The sequence below is a fragment of the Dipodomys spectabilis genome, unplaced genomic scaffold (assembly GCF_019054845.1).
Source record: "Dipodomys spectabilis isolate Male_0828 unplaced genomic scaffold, ASM1905484v1 ptg000230l, whole genome shotgun sequence".
NCBI lineage: Eukaryota > Metazoa > Chordata > Mammalia > Rodentia > Heteromyidae > Dipodomys > Dipodomys spectabilis.
Window position 1 is genome coordinate 1,489,227 of NW_024870907.1, and position 14,744 is coordinate 1,503,970.

General features: G+C 43.4%; 1 protein-coding gene across 1 annotated transcript in view; it reads left to right on the plus strand.

Annotated features, from left to right (window-relative positions):
- Ep300 (E1A binding protein p300) overlaps window positions 1–14,744 on the plus strand; it is a 79,494-nt gene that overhangs the window by 37,562 nt on the left and 27,188 nt on the right. Inside the window, exons 11-17 of the mRNA XM_042697872.1 lie at window positions 2,794–2,871; window positions 3,196–3,305; window positions 6,058–6,195; window positions 6,858–7,292; window positions 8,587–8,766; window positions 8,879–9,023; window positions 12,497–12,615. Of these exons, the coding sequence (XP_042553806.1) occupies window positions 2,794–2,871; window positions 3,196–3,305; window positions 6,058–6,195; window positions 6,858–7,292; window positions 8,587–8,766; window positions 8,879–9,023; window positions 12,497–12,615 (1,205 nt within the window). The remainder of the gene's footprint in view (window positions 1–2,793; window positions 2,872–3,195; window positions 3,306–6,057; window positions 6,196–6,857; window positions 7,293–8,586; window positions 8,767–8,878; window positions 9,024–12,496; window positions 12,616–14,744) is intronic.

Here is a 14,744-nt window from a genome sequence, read left to right on the forward strand (position 1 = left end):
GGAGGCTGAGATCTGAGGATCACGGTTCAAACTTAGCCAGGGCAGGAAAGTCTTTGAGACTCTTATCTCTAATTAATCACCAGAAAACTGGAAGTGGTACTGTCGCTCAAGTGGTAGAGTGCTAGCCTTGTGCTGAAGAGCTGAGGGACACCCAGGTCCAGAGTTCAGGCCCCACAAAAACCCAAAAAACGGGCTAGGAAGGTGGCTCAGTGGTAGAGCGCTTGCCTTGCATGCCTGAGGCCCTGGGTTCGATTCCTCAGCACCACACAAGCAAAAAGAAAAATAGCCTGAAGTGGCGCTGTGGCTCAAGTGGTTAGAGCACTAGCCTTGAGCTGAAGAGCTGAGGGACAGCGCCCAGGCCCAGAGTTCAGGCCCCAAGACCGGACCAAAAAAAAAAAAAAAAAATACCCAAAAAACAAAACAAAAAAAACCAGTGGCTCTGTTGCTCAAGTGGTGGAGCACTAGCCTTGAGCAGCACAAAAAGAGGCTCAGGGACAGCACCTAGGAAGTGAGTTCAAGCCCCACAATAGGCTTTAAAAAAAGGTGCTTTTTACCTTAGTAAAAGAATGAAAGAAGATTAAATATGTGAAAAGTTATACACAGTGTGTATATTTTCTGTCTGAAAGGTTAAAATCATGTTTGCTGTAAGATGAGTGTTACCTGACATGGTGCTTATTTTCTCCTTAAAGCAGAGTATTTTACCAGTGAATGTGTCTGGAGCTTGAGTATGTAGCATTTGTGAGGGAGGAGCTAGGTTACTACAGGAATCTTGTCCTATCTCTTCTCAGGATACTATAAAAGTTGTTTCTTTTCTATGCACCGTACCTTGTTGGAATGTCCTACAGGATGTGCAAATAATCCTTGGTTCTTTTCTCATCATGTAGAACTAAATTGATCTCAATTATTCAAGCTCTCTGCTGGCTACACCCCATATCTCTTTTATTTTGTTCAGTTAGGATCTTAAGTTTATCTCCTCAGCCAGTCTTAGATCACAGTCCTTCCTGTTCTTCTCATGTAGTTGGATGGCAGGCACATTCTACCTAATTGGTCAAACTAGCCCTGAACTGTGGTCCTCCCTGTCTCTGCCTTTTGAGTACGTAGGTTTGCAGGCATTTGTCCCTGTGACCAGTCACATAGCTACTAAGGAGATTTATCATCGGAGGATCACAGTTCAAAGCCAACCTGGGCAAAAAAAGGCCAGACTCTTATCTCCAATTAACCACTAAGAGTTGGAAGTATAGCTGTGGCTAGAGTGGTAGAATGCCAACTTAGAGCAAAAAAGATAAGCACTAGCTTGAGGCCCTGAGTTCAACCCTGCTAGAAGCACTTTCCTCTACCTCAAAAAACATTATATTTGAACATAAGTATATTTATAGAACAGATTTTTTAAAACTATTTTTGTGTTTAAATATACTCAGTAATTCCTTATAACACTGATGCAGTTTTTGTCTTTTTCCAGGTTCAGGTATTGTTCAGAGCTTGTTTTTTGAGAATGTAACTCCTAAGTTACATATGATGCAGGCTTTTTATCCATACTTACTCGGCCTTTTTTTTGGGGGGGGGGGGGGTCTGGTCATGGGCCTGAACTCTGGGCCTGGGTGCTGTCCCTCAGCTGTTCAACTCAAGGCAAGCACTCTACCACTTGAGTCACAGCGCCACTTCCAGCTTTTTTCTTTTTGCTTATGTGGTGCTGAGGAATCAAACCCAGGGCCTCAGGCATGCAAGGCAAGCGCTCTACCACTGAGCCACCTTCCCCCCCATAGTCAGCCTATTTTTAAGGAGCTACTTACTCAGGCAAATCATTTAAAGAGCTACTTAATCACGCAGTGTGCCTTCTTCAGTTTGAAACCTTCAGCTAAATGCAAAGACTAGATCTCCTTTCAGTTTTAAGGCAAATCGGGACAGTGGCTGGGCAGCTGTGCCCCAGCAGCACCAGTGGTTCAAGGAAGTCGCTAGCTTTAGTTTCTTAAATAGTTAAAGGCTGGTCCTTGGCTTTGGTACCAGCACTTATCATCCCTTACTGGCTGAGTAGAGGTGCTGAAGAGGGCACACCAGAGCTCCTTTGCTAGTTGCAACCATGGGAGCATGCTCAGATCAAGAAGATTATGGCAACAAGATGCCTGATGGGGAAGCATTAGACATATCTGGCAAGGCGGCTGCTAGAAGGACCCAAACCAGATAGCCCTAGATGTACCACATCTTCCAATGCCAGTGTTTCGGTGCCATATACTTAGCCCTCATGGGTCCCTCATCTGGCCTCACCCCCAACTCTTACTTCCCCTGCTTATCCCCCGCCCCTCAGTATGGTGTTACCTCTGGTGCCACCTTTCCTCTAGGCTCATAGGCTCCCCTCTGTTTTTAGGGGAGTTACATAGAACTAGAGTTTGCTTCTATTAAAGTAGTAAAGTAGTATCATTCAGGACACTAGTGTTGCTCAAGTAGTCCTCTGGTAGGGGTATGGAGCCACCACTATGTCCTACCTATAAATGACCATCCTTTTCCTATCCGTGAAACATATATTGCAGCAGATAATGATACTTGCTCATCCTCAAATACAGTAGGTATCCCTATCTCTGAGGCCAGTTCTCTGAACTTACCATAGCAACAAGACCAAGATGGGGCCACAGGATGAGAAAGTGGTATCTTTGTTAGATTGGCTCCTACCTTAGCAGTGGGAAAGCTCTGGGTTACGCTGAATTCTTGAAGCTATTAATATTAATGATCTGTGGCTTTTGTTGTATTGGTAATGGGCCACTGATGAAAGATCTTTGTTGAACCCTTTCTTTCCTCCAGATGGTCCTCTACCTGACCCAAATATGATCCGTGGTAGTGTGCCAAATCAGATGATGCCTCGGATAACGCCACAACCTGGTAAGTGGTGAAAGAGATTCATCGGCAACTTGAAGATTCCCTAGTATACTTCAGAACTATACTTTCCTCTCCATATTCTGCTTTAGGCTAACAGCAGATATTGTTTCCTTTGGAAATTAGAACCTCTTTGAATTGAAACTCACTGAGAAATGGAGGATTGATTAAAAAGCATATTGACTGGTGAAACGGGACTAGCTGACAACAGATCAAGATCAGGCATACCGTTTAAACACTTAGCCAGGATGTAGAATTTAGTTCAGAAGCTTTGTATTGGTTCTCCAGTTCTATGAATGTTCAGATGCAACATTTTATATGTGCTCACAGGTTTGAATCAGTTCAGCCAGATGAATATTCCCCAGCCTCCTATTGGACCCCGACAAACTTCTCCTCTTCAGCACCACGGACAGATGGCTCAGCCTGGTGCTCTCAATGCGGTTAGTTTGGCTCATTTGGGTATTGTGTTTTCACTTTACACAATAGTTACAAATATTTCTCTCTCTCTCTCTCTCTCTCTCTCTCTCTCTCTCTCTGTCTCTTTTGTTGGTCATGGGGCCTGAACTCTGGGCCCTGAGCTCTTCAGCTCAAGGCTAGCACTTGACCACTTGAGTCACAGCACCACTTCCAGTTTTCAGGTGGTTAATTGGAGATGAGAGTCTCATGGACTTTCCTTCCCTGGGCTGGCTTTGAACTGTGATCCTCAGATCTCAGCCTCCTGAATAATTAGGATTATAGGCCTGAGCCACCAGTGCCTGGCTATTTCTACTTTTTATAAATAAGTTTAAGCCATGGCACCTTGGTGTGTGTTTTGTGAGGGCAGGGTTGTACTGGGGCCTATACTTAGGGATGTTTGTCCTTGAGATGTTTGTCTCAATGTTAGACCTCTGCCACTTGAGTAATAGCTCCATTTCTGGCTTTTTTTTATAGTTGAGTGGAATTAACTGCTTTAAACTAATCCTCTGATCTCAGCTTCCTGAATAGATAGGATTACAGGGTGATCCATCTTTGCCCAGGGAAACCTTGTTCTTGTATTGCACTTACGTTGTATTTGTCCCTTAATATACAGTGAAATAGTATAAAGTTTCAGAGATGGGAAGAGATACAGTATTTAAAGAAGTGGACTACCAAACTCTAAATTACGAGATATGTACAAGTGACCCATCTCTGTAATCCTGGCTACTTGGAAAACTGAGATCAGGAGATGTTGTGGCAGGAAGTGTAAAAGGGGAAGATGCTGAACAAATGCGGATCCAGACAACAACTTAAGACCCTGCCTCAATATAAACAGTGCAAACAAAAGATATGTGACTTACTAGTACAAAACTTGTCTGGCAAGCATGTTCCCCAATTCAATCCTCGGTACTGTTTCCAAATGAGAATGACATAAAATAAATAGGAAACAGATACTAAAATTAATTGTGTTGATCTCTTACCTAGTAATAGATTTTTAGAAATTTTTTTAACAGGGGTGGTAAGGTGGCTCAGTAGTAGAGCGCTTGCCTTGCATGCATGAGGCCCTGGGTTCGATTCCTCAGCACCACTAAGCAAAAAGAAAAAAGCCGGAAGTGGCGCTGTGCCTCAAGTGGTAGAGCGCTGGCCTTGAGCTGAAGAGCTGAAGGACAGCGCCCAGGCCCAGAGTTCAGGCCCCACGACCAGACCCACCTCCAAGAAAAAAAAAGAAAGAAAAGAAATTTTTCCAACAGTCTAGGTTCAGTGGATGAGGTCTGTAACCCTAGCCACTCAAGAGGCAGAGATTGCCAGGCGCCAGTGGCTCAGGCCTGTAATCCTAGCTACTCAGGAAGCTGAGATATGAGGAGTGCTGTTCAAAGCCAGCCCAGGCAGGAAAGTCCATGAAACTCTTATCTAGAAAAACAGAAGTGGCACTGTGGCTCAAGAAGTAGAGTGCTCGCCTTGAGCAGAACACAGGGACAGTGCCCAAGCCCAAAGTTCAAGCTCCATGTCTGACCCCCCCCCCAAAAAAAAAGAGAGAGACAGAGATTTAAGAGTATCACAGTTCAAGGCCAGTTTGACAACAATTTTGCAAGACCCTATCTCAACCACTAATTACAAAAAAAAAGCTGAGTCATTGGCCTGGTTATTTAGAAGGCTTAGATCTGAGGATTGTAGTTTGAAGCCTGCTGAGGTAGGAAAATTTTTTATTCTTATCACCAGTTTACCAACAAAAGGCACAAGTGGAGCTGTGGCTCAAGTAGCCTTGTGCAAAAAACTTGGACAGAACTGGTGCCTGAGTCAAGTCACATAATGGAACTGAAAATGAAAAAAGTATGATACCATTATAAATGCAACATTTGCAGATTCTGAATTCTGTGATTCTCAGCCACAACTTGTAGAATTTGACTTTTTTAACCACTAAGGATTCTTAGAATTGTGTTGACAGCACCAACAAGAGCAAAGAGCTGATGTCTTCGCATTGCTTTTTCTTACCTATTCCAGTAGCTTCATGTAACAAGGAAGTGTTCATTTGTACATTCTTGTTTTGTTGTTTTTGTTTTGCCAGTCCTGGGGCTTTAACTCAGGGCCTAGGCACTGTCCCTGAATCCAAGGCTAAGCACTCTACCACTTGAGCCACAGTGCCACTTCCGGCATTTTATTTGTATGTGGTACTGAGGAATCCAACCCAGGGCTTCATCATGCTAGACAAACATTCTGCCACCAAGCCACATTCCCAGCCTCATTTGTACATTCTTGAAAGAAGGCTAGTCTCTGTTACCTTGGCAAAAAAGTAAGTAATTCTAGCCGGGCGCCAGTTGTTCACGCCTGTAATCCTAGCTACTCAGGAGATGAGATGTGAGGATAGCAGTTCAAAGCCAGCCTGGGCAGGGAATTCTGTGAGATTCTTGTCTCTAATAAACCATTCAGAAAACCAGAAGTGGTGGCACTGTGGCTTAAGTGGTAGAGCACTCGCCTTGAGCTGAAGAGCTGAGGGATAATGCCCAAGCCCAGAGTTCAAGCCCCACGACCAACTCCCCCCACCCCCCCCAAAAAAAAAAAAAGAAAAAAGCTAAATAATTCTACTATGTTCTTTCTCTTCCTATCCTTGCTCTCCTTTGCCTATTTACTTGTCTCCCTCTCTGTTCCAAAAACCCTACAGGAGAGCCAGAGCAGTTGATGATTCCACTTGTAGTAGAATAACTAATGAAACAGTTTCATGCTCTATTTCTTTTACAGCCTATGGGCTATGGGCCTCGAATGCAGCAGCCTTCCAGCCAGAGCCAATTCCTCTCCCAGACTCAGTTCCCACCACAGGGCATGAATGTAACAAATATGCCTTTGGCTCCTTCCAACGGTCAAGCACCAGTTTCTCAAGTATGTCTCATAAATGTACTTTTTACTTATTTTTTATTCTTGAAATCTTCCCTAAGTTTACAGAGAAGGGTGGCAACCAATAGTGTGTGAAAACATGGTTTTTTTTGTTCATTTTATTTTTGTCTTTTGTCTTGAGAACCTCCCTATCCTAGGCTGGCCACAAACTTGGAAATAAAATGGGGGGCGGGGCGGTGTGTGTGTGTGTGTGTGTGTGTGTGTGTGTGTGTGTGTGTGTGTGTGTGTGTGTGTGTGTGAAATAACAATCTTCTGAAAATAAAGCGGTTATTCTGTTACATAGAAGTAGTAGTGTGACAAACTAGGAATTAATTTAAATTGGTGGTTTCCACTGTTTTTTTTTAGGAGTGAACACTTTAAAAAAATAAAATCTTAGTGAGAACTGCAATGTAGGAGGAGGAACTCTGGCTGAAGAGGGCATAGGAGGGTCCCAGGGCACTGTGTGCACTGTCTCCCATACCCCTACAATGCTGAGGCCATTCTGCTGAATATTTTGCAATCTCTTAGTTAAGTACAGTTATCAGTTGTATTGTTCAAAAATAAGCACTTATCCCTCTCCCAGTAATAGCATTTGGGGGTGCTAACTTTGTTTCTTTAAATGCTTACAACCTGCCTCTGGAAATAACTTCTGCTTTTCATCTTAACAGGCACAAATGTCCAGTTCTTCCTGCCCAGTGAATTCTCCTATAATGCCTCCAGGGTCTCAAGGGAGCCACATTCACTGTCCCCCTCTCCCTCAACAAGCTCTGCATCAGAATTCACCCTCTCCTGTACCTAGTCGTACCCCTACTCCTCATCACACTCCTCCAAGCATAGGGGCTCAGCAGCCTCCAGCAACAGCAATTCCAGCACCTGTTCCTACACCTCCTACTTTGCCACCGGGGCCTCAGTCCCAAGCTCTACATCCCCCGTCCAGGCAGACACCTACACCACCAACACAGCTTCCTCCTCAAGTGCAGCCTTCGCTTCCTGCTGCTCCTTCAGCTGACCAACCCCAGCAGCAGCCTCGGTCACAGCAGAGTATAGCAGCCTCTGTTCCTACCCCAACTGCGCCCCTGCTGCCTCCTCAGCCTGCAACTCCGGTGAGCAGATATTGGGGAGAGACAGCTTTATGAAGAACGACTTCACGCTACTAGACCTTTGTTTTTTCTAAACCATTTCTTTTTTAAATCTTTGGTTCTTGTTTGGTAAATAGAATGAATCTTAGTTATTTTCCTGATTTTCCAATGATTTTGTTTGGCCTTTTGAGGTTTCATGTTGAATTCTGAGGCCTGAAGGCAATAAGGGTCCATTAGGGAAAGAGGTGGGTACCAGTGCTAGGGCTTAAATTTGTGCCTAGGCACTGCCTGGGCTCTGTCTTCTTCCACTTGAACCACAGCTCTACTTCTGGTTTTTTCAGTATTTAGAGATAATCTCATGGCTTTTCTTGCCAGGTTTGGCTTTTAAATTTTCTCTGTGGCCATGGGCGGGTGGCTTACCCCTGTAATCCTAGCTACTCAGGAGGCTGAGATCTGAGGACCTCGGCTCAAAGCCAGCCCAGGCAAGAAAGTCTGTGAAACTCTTATCTCCAATAAACTACTAGGAAAACGGAAGTGGCGCTGTGGCTCAAGCGGTAGAGTGCTCGCCTTGAGCTGAAGAGCGCAGGGACAGTGCCCAGGCCCAGAGTTTAAGCCCCACGACCGACTAAAAAATTTTTTTTTTCTCTGTGGTGGAGGCATGCTCCAAGGAGTAAGAAAGACCCTCAGTTCAATCAATCCCTAGTACCATCCCCATAAAAATAAAAATCATCTGAAACTTCTTTAATGAGAAGTGTAAACCAAATGATAATAGTTTCTTTGTCCTCTTCATAATTGCTCTCCTGAAGCAGTTCTCTTTGGAACTTATCTCCACTTACATGCTTGCCAGAGAATGGATGCTTATCAGAGAGATACTTGCTGGCTTTTTTTTTTTTTTTTTGGTCGGTCGTGGGGCTCAGCTCTTCAGCTCAAGGCAAGCGCTCTACCACTTGAGCCATAGCACCACTTCCAGTTTTCTAGTGGTTTATTGGAGATAAGAGTCTCACGGACGCTCCTGCCCTGGATGCCTTTGAACTGCGATCCTCAGATCTCAGCCTTCTGAGTAGCTAGGATTACAAGCATGAACCACTTGCACTCGGCTTTGCTGGCTGTTTTGCTTTGCTGGCTATTTCATATATCACCTACCAACCAGAATAGTCAAATCTTACTCTCAATGTTCTTAAAACAAGCAGTATAAGAGTAAGCACCATAGGATTATCTAAAAAGATTATCTAAAAAGAAGTGTTTGATCCTGAGTAGTTTAAAGTCTGGTTGTAGAATTTGACAAGCTTTTCTTGTGCTTTGCCCTTTTTCTGCCCAGCTTTCCCAGCCTGCTGTAAGCATTGAAGGACAGGTTTCAAACCCTCCATCGACTAGTAGCACTGAAGTGAATTCTCAGAATATTCCTGAGAAGCAGTCTTCACAGGAAGTGAAAACAGAGGTTAAAATGGAAGTAGATCAACCACAATCAGCAGATGCTCCTCCTGAAGATATCCCAGAGGTGAGAAAAAGGAGTTAATTGCTATGGTTTTGTTTTGGTGCTCAATATAAGGCATGTCTGTAGTAAATAAAATGAAGGTGTCTTATAATACTGAAAATTCATTATGTTTTAGGCCAAACCAGAAGACTGTAAAGTGGAACCTTCAGAACCAGAAGAGAGAGGTACTGAGTTGAAAAGTGAAATAAAAGAGGAGGAAGATCAGCCAAATACTTCAGTTACTCAGTCCTCTCCAGCTCCAGGACAGTCAAAGAAAAAGAGTAAGTCTTTTTGGTTTTCTGTTCTCAGGGTTATGGAATAGGGTAACAGCCCCTTGGGCCTCAGAAATGGGCATTAATGATGTCATTATGCTTGGTGCCTTAGGACTTGTCTCTTTATATATATTATTGCTGGAAAAGAGCAACCACTGGTTATCATGTGCCACCCCTCCCCCCCAACACCTTTTTTTTTTTTTTTTTTTTGCAGTTTGGTAGTTAACTCCTGTAAAAACTTACCTTGTTTAAACTGGACGCCAAAAGTTCAAGCATGGGCTGGGAAGGTGGCTCAGTGGTAGAGTGCTTGCCTTGCACGCATGAGGGCCTGGGTTCGATTCCTCAGCACCACATAAGCAGAAAAAGCCAGAAGTGGCACTGTGGCTCAAGTGGTAGAGTGCTAGCCTTGAGCTGAAGAGCTGAGGGACTGCAACCAGGATCAGAGTTCAGGCCCCACAACCGACAAAAAAAAAAAAAGTTCAAGAATGCCTATAATCTTAGCCCATGAGACTAATTAATCTCCAATTGACTACCTAAGTCAAGTTGTATCTACTAAAGTAGTTTAGTGTTAGCCTAGAACGCAGAAGATCAGGGACAGCAAAGAAGGCCTGAGTTCAAGCTAGGCTGGGGGTGGGGGCAATACCGGTGGCTCTTGCCCATAATCCTAGCTACTCAGGAGGCTGAGGTCTGAGGATCACAGTTCAAAGCCAGCCCAAACAGGAAAGTCCTTGAGACACTTATCTCCAATTAATCAACAGAAAACCAGAAGTGGTGCTGTGGCTCAAGTGACAGAGTGCTCACCTTGAGCTGATGAACTCCGGGATAGCCCACAGAGTTCAAGCCCCATGGCCAACCCCCCCCCCCAAAAAAAAAATATTAATTCGTCCTGTTTAGAAGAAATTATTAAGGATTTTTTTGTGGGGGGGGGGGTGAGCTGGAACTCAGGACCTAACAGTGTCCCCGAATTCTCTTGCTTAGGGCTCACACTTTAACATTTTGAACCACAGCTTTACTTCAGGTTTTTGAGTGGTTAATTGGAGATACAAGTCTCATGGGATTTCCTGCAGAGGTTGGCTTTGAACCCTAATTCTTAGTTCCAGTAGCTAGGATTACAAACATGAAGTCACCAGTACCTGGCATGACCTAATATTTTGATGCTCCTGTTTTAGCTTCCTGACCAACAGGATTATAGCCATGGGCAGTCATTTGCCACCAAACATAACTAGTTATTTTCAGCCAGGTTCCAGTGGCATACACTTATAATTCTGTATGTCATATATGATCCAGACTCAGCAATAGGGAGGACTCAAGTTGGAGGCTTCTTGTTCACCTAATATCTAGGCATAGTGATACATGCTTGTCATCCTACCTGTGTGGCAAACTGATAAAAGAAGGCTCAAGTTCCAGTTATAAAGTTTGAAAGCTCCCATCACAGAAGAAAAAATTTGACAAGGAGCCAGGCAGCAGTGACTCATGCCTATAATCCTAGCTACTCTGGAAGCTGAGATCTAACGAATGTGGTTCGAAGTCAACCCCAGGCAGAAAAGTCCTTAAGACTAGTATCTCCCAATTATAAGCAAAAAAAAAATCCAGGGGCTGGGAAGGTGGCTCAGTGGTAGAGCGTTTGCCTTGCATGCCTGAGGCCCTGGGTTCGATTCCTCAGCACCACATAAGCAAAAAGAAAAAAGCCGGAAGTAGCACTGTGGCTCAAGTGGTAGAGCGCTAGCCTTGAGCTGAAGAGCTGAGGGACAGTGCCCAGGCCCAGAGTTCAGGCCCCACGACCGGACTCAAAAAAAAAAAATCCAGAAGTGGGTCCATGGTTCAAGACTAGTGCTGTATCTTGAGTTTTTATGTCAGCCTGAGCTACACAGGGAAAAACTGTATCAAAAACAATCTGAATGAATTAAACATCTAATCTTACTAGTTTAAATTTTGGGGGGATAATAGGATGTGGCTTAATCGTGGAATGCTTGCCTAGTATGCATAAAGCTCTGGGTTGGATTTCTCAATACCACATAAACAGAAAAGCACGGAAGTGGAGGTGTGGTCCAGACTCTGAGTTCAAGCCCCATGATTGACCAAAAAAAAAAAAAATTAAACCTCTGATTCTATAGTTTTCTTTTTCCTTCAGTACTGGGATTTGAACTCTGAACATTGTACTTATGAAGCTGGTGTTCTTACATTAGAACTATGCCTCCTGCTGTGTTTTTATTGATTACTTTTAAGGTCCAGTCACGCTTCCTGCTGCCCAGGCATATATGCCTAGCCACAGTCTGCCTATGTTAGGCTTCCCAGATTAGTGAGGCACCACTCACCACCAGGCCCTGCACTTGGTTTAAAAGTAGTCGCATAAACTTTTCTTGGGCTGGTCTTGAACCATTATCATCAATTTCATTCTCCAAATAGCTAGAATAGTTACAGACAGGAGCTACCATAACCCTGCTGTTTGGGATTCTTTTTGCTAGGGAGCAAACCTATCTATCTCTCTATCTATCTATCTGCATTGTCATAACTTTTCCCATTCTAAAACATCAAACCTAGCTGGGTTCGATTGGTTCATACTAGCTAGTCAAGAGGCTGAGATCCAAGGATTGAAGTTTAAAGCCATCCCAGTCAGGAAAGTCCAGGAAGACTCTTAACCTCCAATTAACCACCATTAAATCAGAAGTGGTGCTATGGTTCAAAAGTGATAACCAGCCTTGAGCAAAAGAACTCAGAGACAGTGACCATGCTCTGACTTTAAGCCCCATGATCACACCACCACTACCAACACCAACAACAACAAAAAAAGCATTTTAATGAGGAACTCTAATGCTTAATTCTTTTAGGGATAAGAGAGTACCATGTCTCACTTTTTACCTGGCAAACAGTGGTATCATAGAGGAAGTTTTTTGTTGTGCTTCACAGCATCCTCTCTTACCACTGCTATCTTTGGATTTATTTTTTTGGGAAGTCACTTCATGTGTGCATGTATGGTGTGTATGTGCATGTACATACATGTACTATTACTCATGCTTGAGCTTAAAGGTGAGTACTATCCCTTTTTCACTGAACGTTGGCTCTCTGAGCTACAACTCCTTTTTGGGGTTTTGTTGGTTAAATCTCACTAACTTTGCTAGCCTTCTGACTTTGAACCATAGCCCTCAGATCTCAGATCTCCTGATTAATGACAGATATAAACATGATCCCCTAGCATCTAGCCTGAAGTATGTCTTTTTTTTTTTCCCCCCGAAGTATGTCTTAATTGAAGTTGTGACCTGAAAATTAATGGTATCAGTAAGGGTCTTGACATGTATGTAGTTTTGGAGCCACTCTAGGATAGAATGTGAGATTGAGTTTACTTGTCTGAGGACTATACGGTCACTTAGGGTTTTCAAATTTTACATGGATTGTTTAATATGAATTTAGCACTTTACCATAACATTTTAAATGTCTTACTTCTTACTTATGAAAACTGACTTCAAATATATTTTTCTTAAAAGTATTCAAACCAGAGGAATTACGACAGGCTCTAATGCCAACATTAGAGGCACTTTACCGTCAGGACCCAGAATCTCTTCCTTTTCGTCAGCCTGTGGATCCTCAGCTTCTAGGAATTCCTGTAAGTACTTGCTGGTTTCTTTATTTTTGCTATAATTCTTTATTCAGCTTTATTTATTTGAGCTATATTTGAGCTGTAATTTATTTGCGCTATAACTGACGTATTATACAAGTTTTACCTAAGTTTCTAATTCCCTGGGTTTTTGTGTAGTCACACAGTTGTAGAATCATCACCATAGTTGACTGTTTTATAAGCCTCCAGAAGAAACGCCTTATCTATTAAAACTTCTGCCTATTCCTTCCAAAGCATTCTACTCATACTACTCTTCTTCCAACCATATGCATTCACTAGTCTGCTTTTGGATTCATGTGTTCGCTAGGCATATGAAATATGTTAGCATAACGTTTTGTTTATTTCCAGCATGAGGGATCTCACCTAGGTCCTCATGAATTCTAAGGCTCTAGCAGTAGGATTAATTTTTTTTTTTGTTCGGTTCATCCATGTTTTGTTCTCTTCACTCTGTGACATCCTGCTTCAGCTTTTCTAGTAGTAGGATTAGAAGTACACTGTTACCCCTAACTAGTATCTAGTATAGTACTCCACTCCTTTTTTTTGGTCTAATAATATTTCTTTTGGTGGATATGTCACATTTTCTTTATCCATTAATTAGTTGCTTTGGGTTGTGTCCACATTTTGGCTACGGAGGATAACATATGTTAGTGTTTCAACAGTAGCTTACTCACCTTGGCTTGCTTGTTCAGCTGGCTGTCTGCCTTTTGAGTCACACCTCTATACCTGCTCCATGTTGGCGGTTATTTTGGATATTGAGTCCCACATTCTTCTGCCTAGTCTGGCTATGAAGCTTAGTCCTTCAGATGTCAACTTCCTGAATAGATAGGATTACAAACTTAGGTCCAATTTTTTTGTGTGGATATAGATTAATATTTCTCTCTGCAGTGTGCTCAGTGGTAGAAGAGTATTGTGTGGCTTAATTTTTTTGTGTGTTTGTTGTGGGGCCTGGGCACTGTCCCTGAGTTCTTTTGCCCAAGGCTAGTGCTCTACCATTTTGAGACACAGTGCCACTTCCAGTTTTCAGGTGGTTAATTGGAGTTAAGAGTCTCATGGACCTTCCCTCCTCACCTGACTTTAAACAGTGATCCTCAGATCACTGTGGTGTGTGAGCCACCAGAACTTTACTCATATGGCCTCACTTCTTTTTTTGGTCCGTTGCGGGGCTTAAACTCTGGGCCTGGGCGCTGTCCCTCAGCTCTTCATCTCAAGGCGAGCACTCTACCACTTGAACCACAGCATCACTTCCGGTTTTCTAGTGGTTTGTTGGAGATAGGAGTCTCACAGTCTTTCCTGCCCGGGCTGGCTTTAACTGCAATCCTCATATCTCAGCCTCCTGAGTAGTTAGGATTACAGGCGTGAGCTACCGGCGCCTGGCTGTGGCCTCACTTTTTTATACCATTTTATTTTAATAACATCATGACAGAAGTATAGAGCCAACATGAAGGCCTCCCACTGTGCCTTAAATTGATCTCATGTGATCTTTGGCACACAGCATCAGGGTTGATTCAGTGATCTGTTGACCTATTGTTCAGAGTTTATAGCAGCTTTATTCTTTGCTAACTGAGCCACTTTGTATATTTGTAGTCTAATGTAAAGCAGTCATGGAGACCTGGAGGATCACGGTTGGAAGCCTGGCCTAAATTGTTAGAATTAGATGAGGCCTACAATTAAAAACTACAGTGTTCCATCTAAAGAGAAAAGTACAGTGCAAAAGTCTCAAGAAGACTCCATCTCTGGTAGTTAACCAGCAAAATGATTGGGTAGAGATATGGCTCAAGTGGTAGTACCAACTGAGGAAAAAAGCATGAGGCCAGTTTCAAGCCCAGGTACTAGTAACAGTACCCAGACCCTCAGTTCAAGCTCCTGGAACAGTACCTCACATACATACAAGTGACAGGCTTCATTTGATTTTGGGGGATAGAACAGTTAAAGACATGTTACATTGGGGCTGGGAAGGTGGCTCAGTGGTAGAGTGCTTGCCTTGCATGCATGAGGCCCTGGGTGTTCAATTCCTTAGCACCACATAAGCAGAAAAAGCCGGAAGTGGTGCTGTGGCTCAAGTGGTAGAGTGCTAGCCTTGAGCTAAAGAGCTGAGGGACAGCACCCAGGCCCAGGGT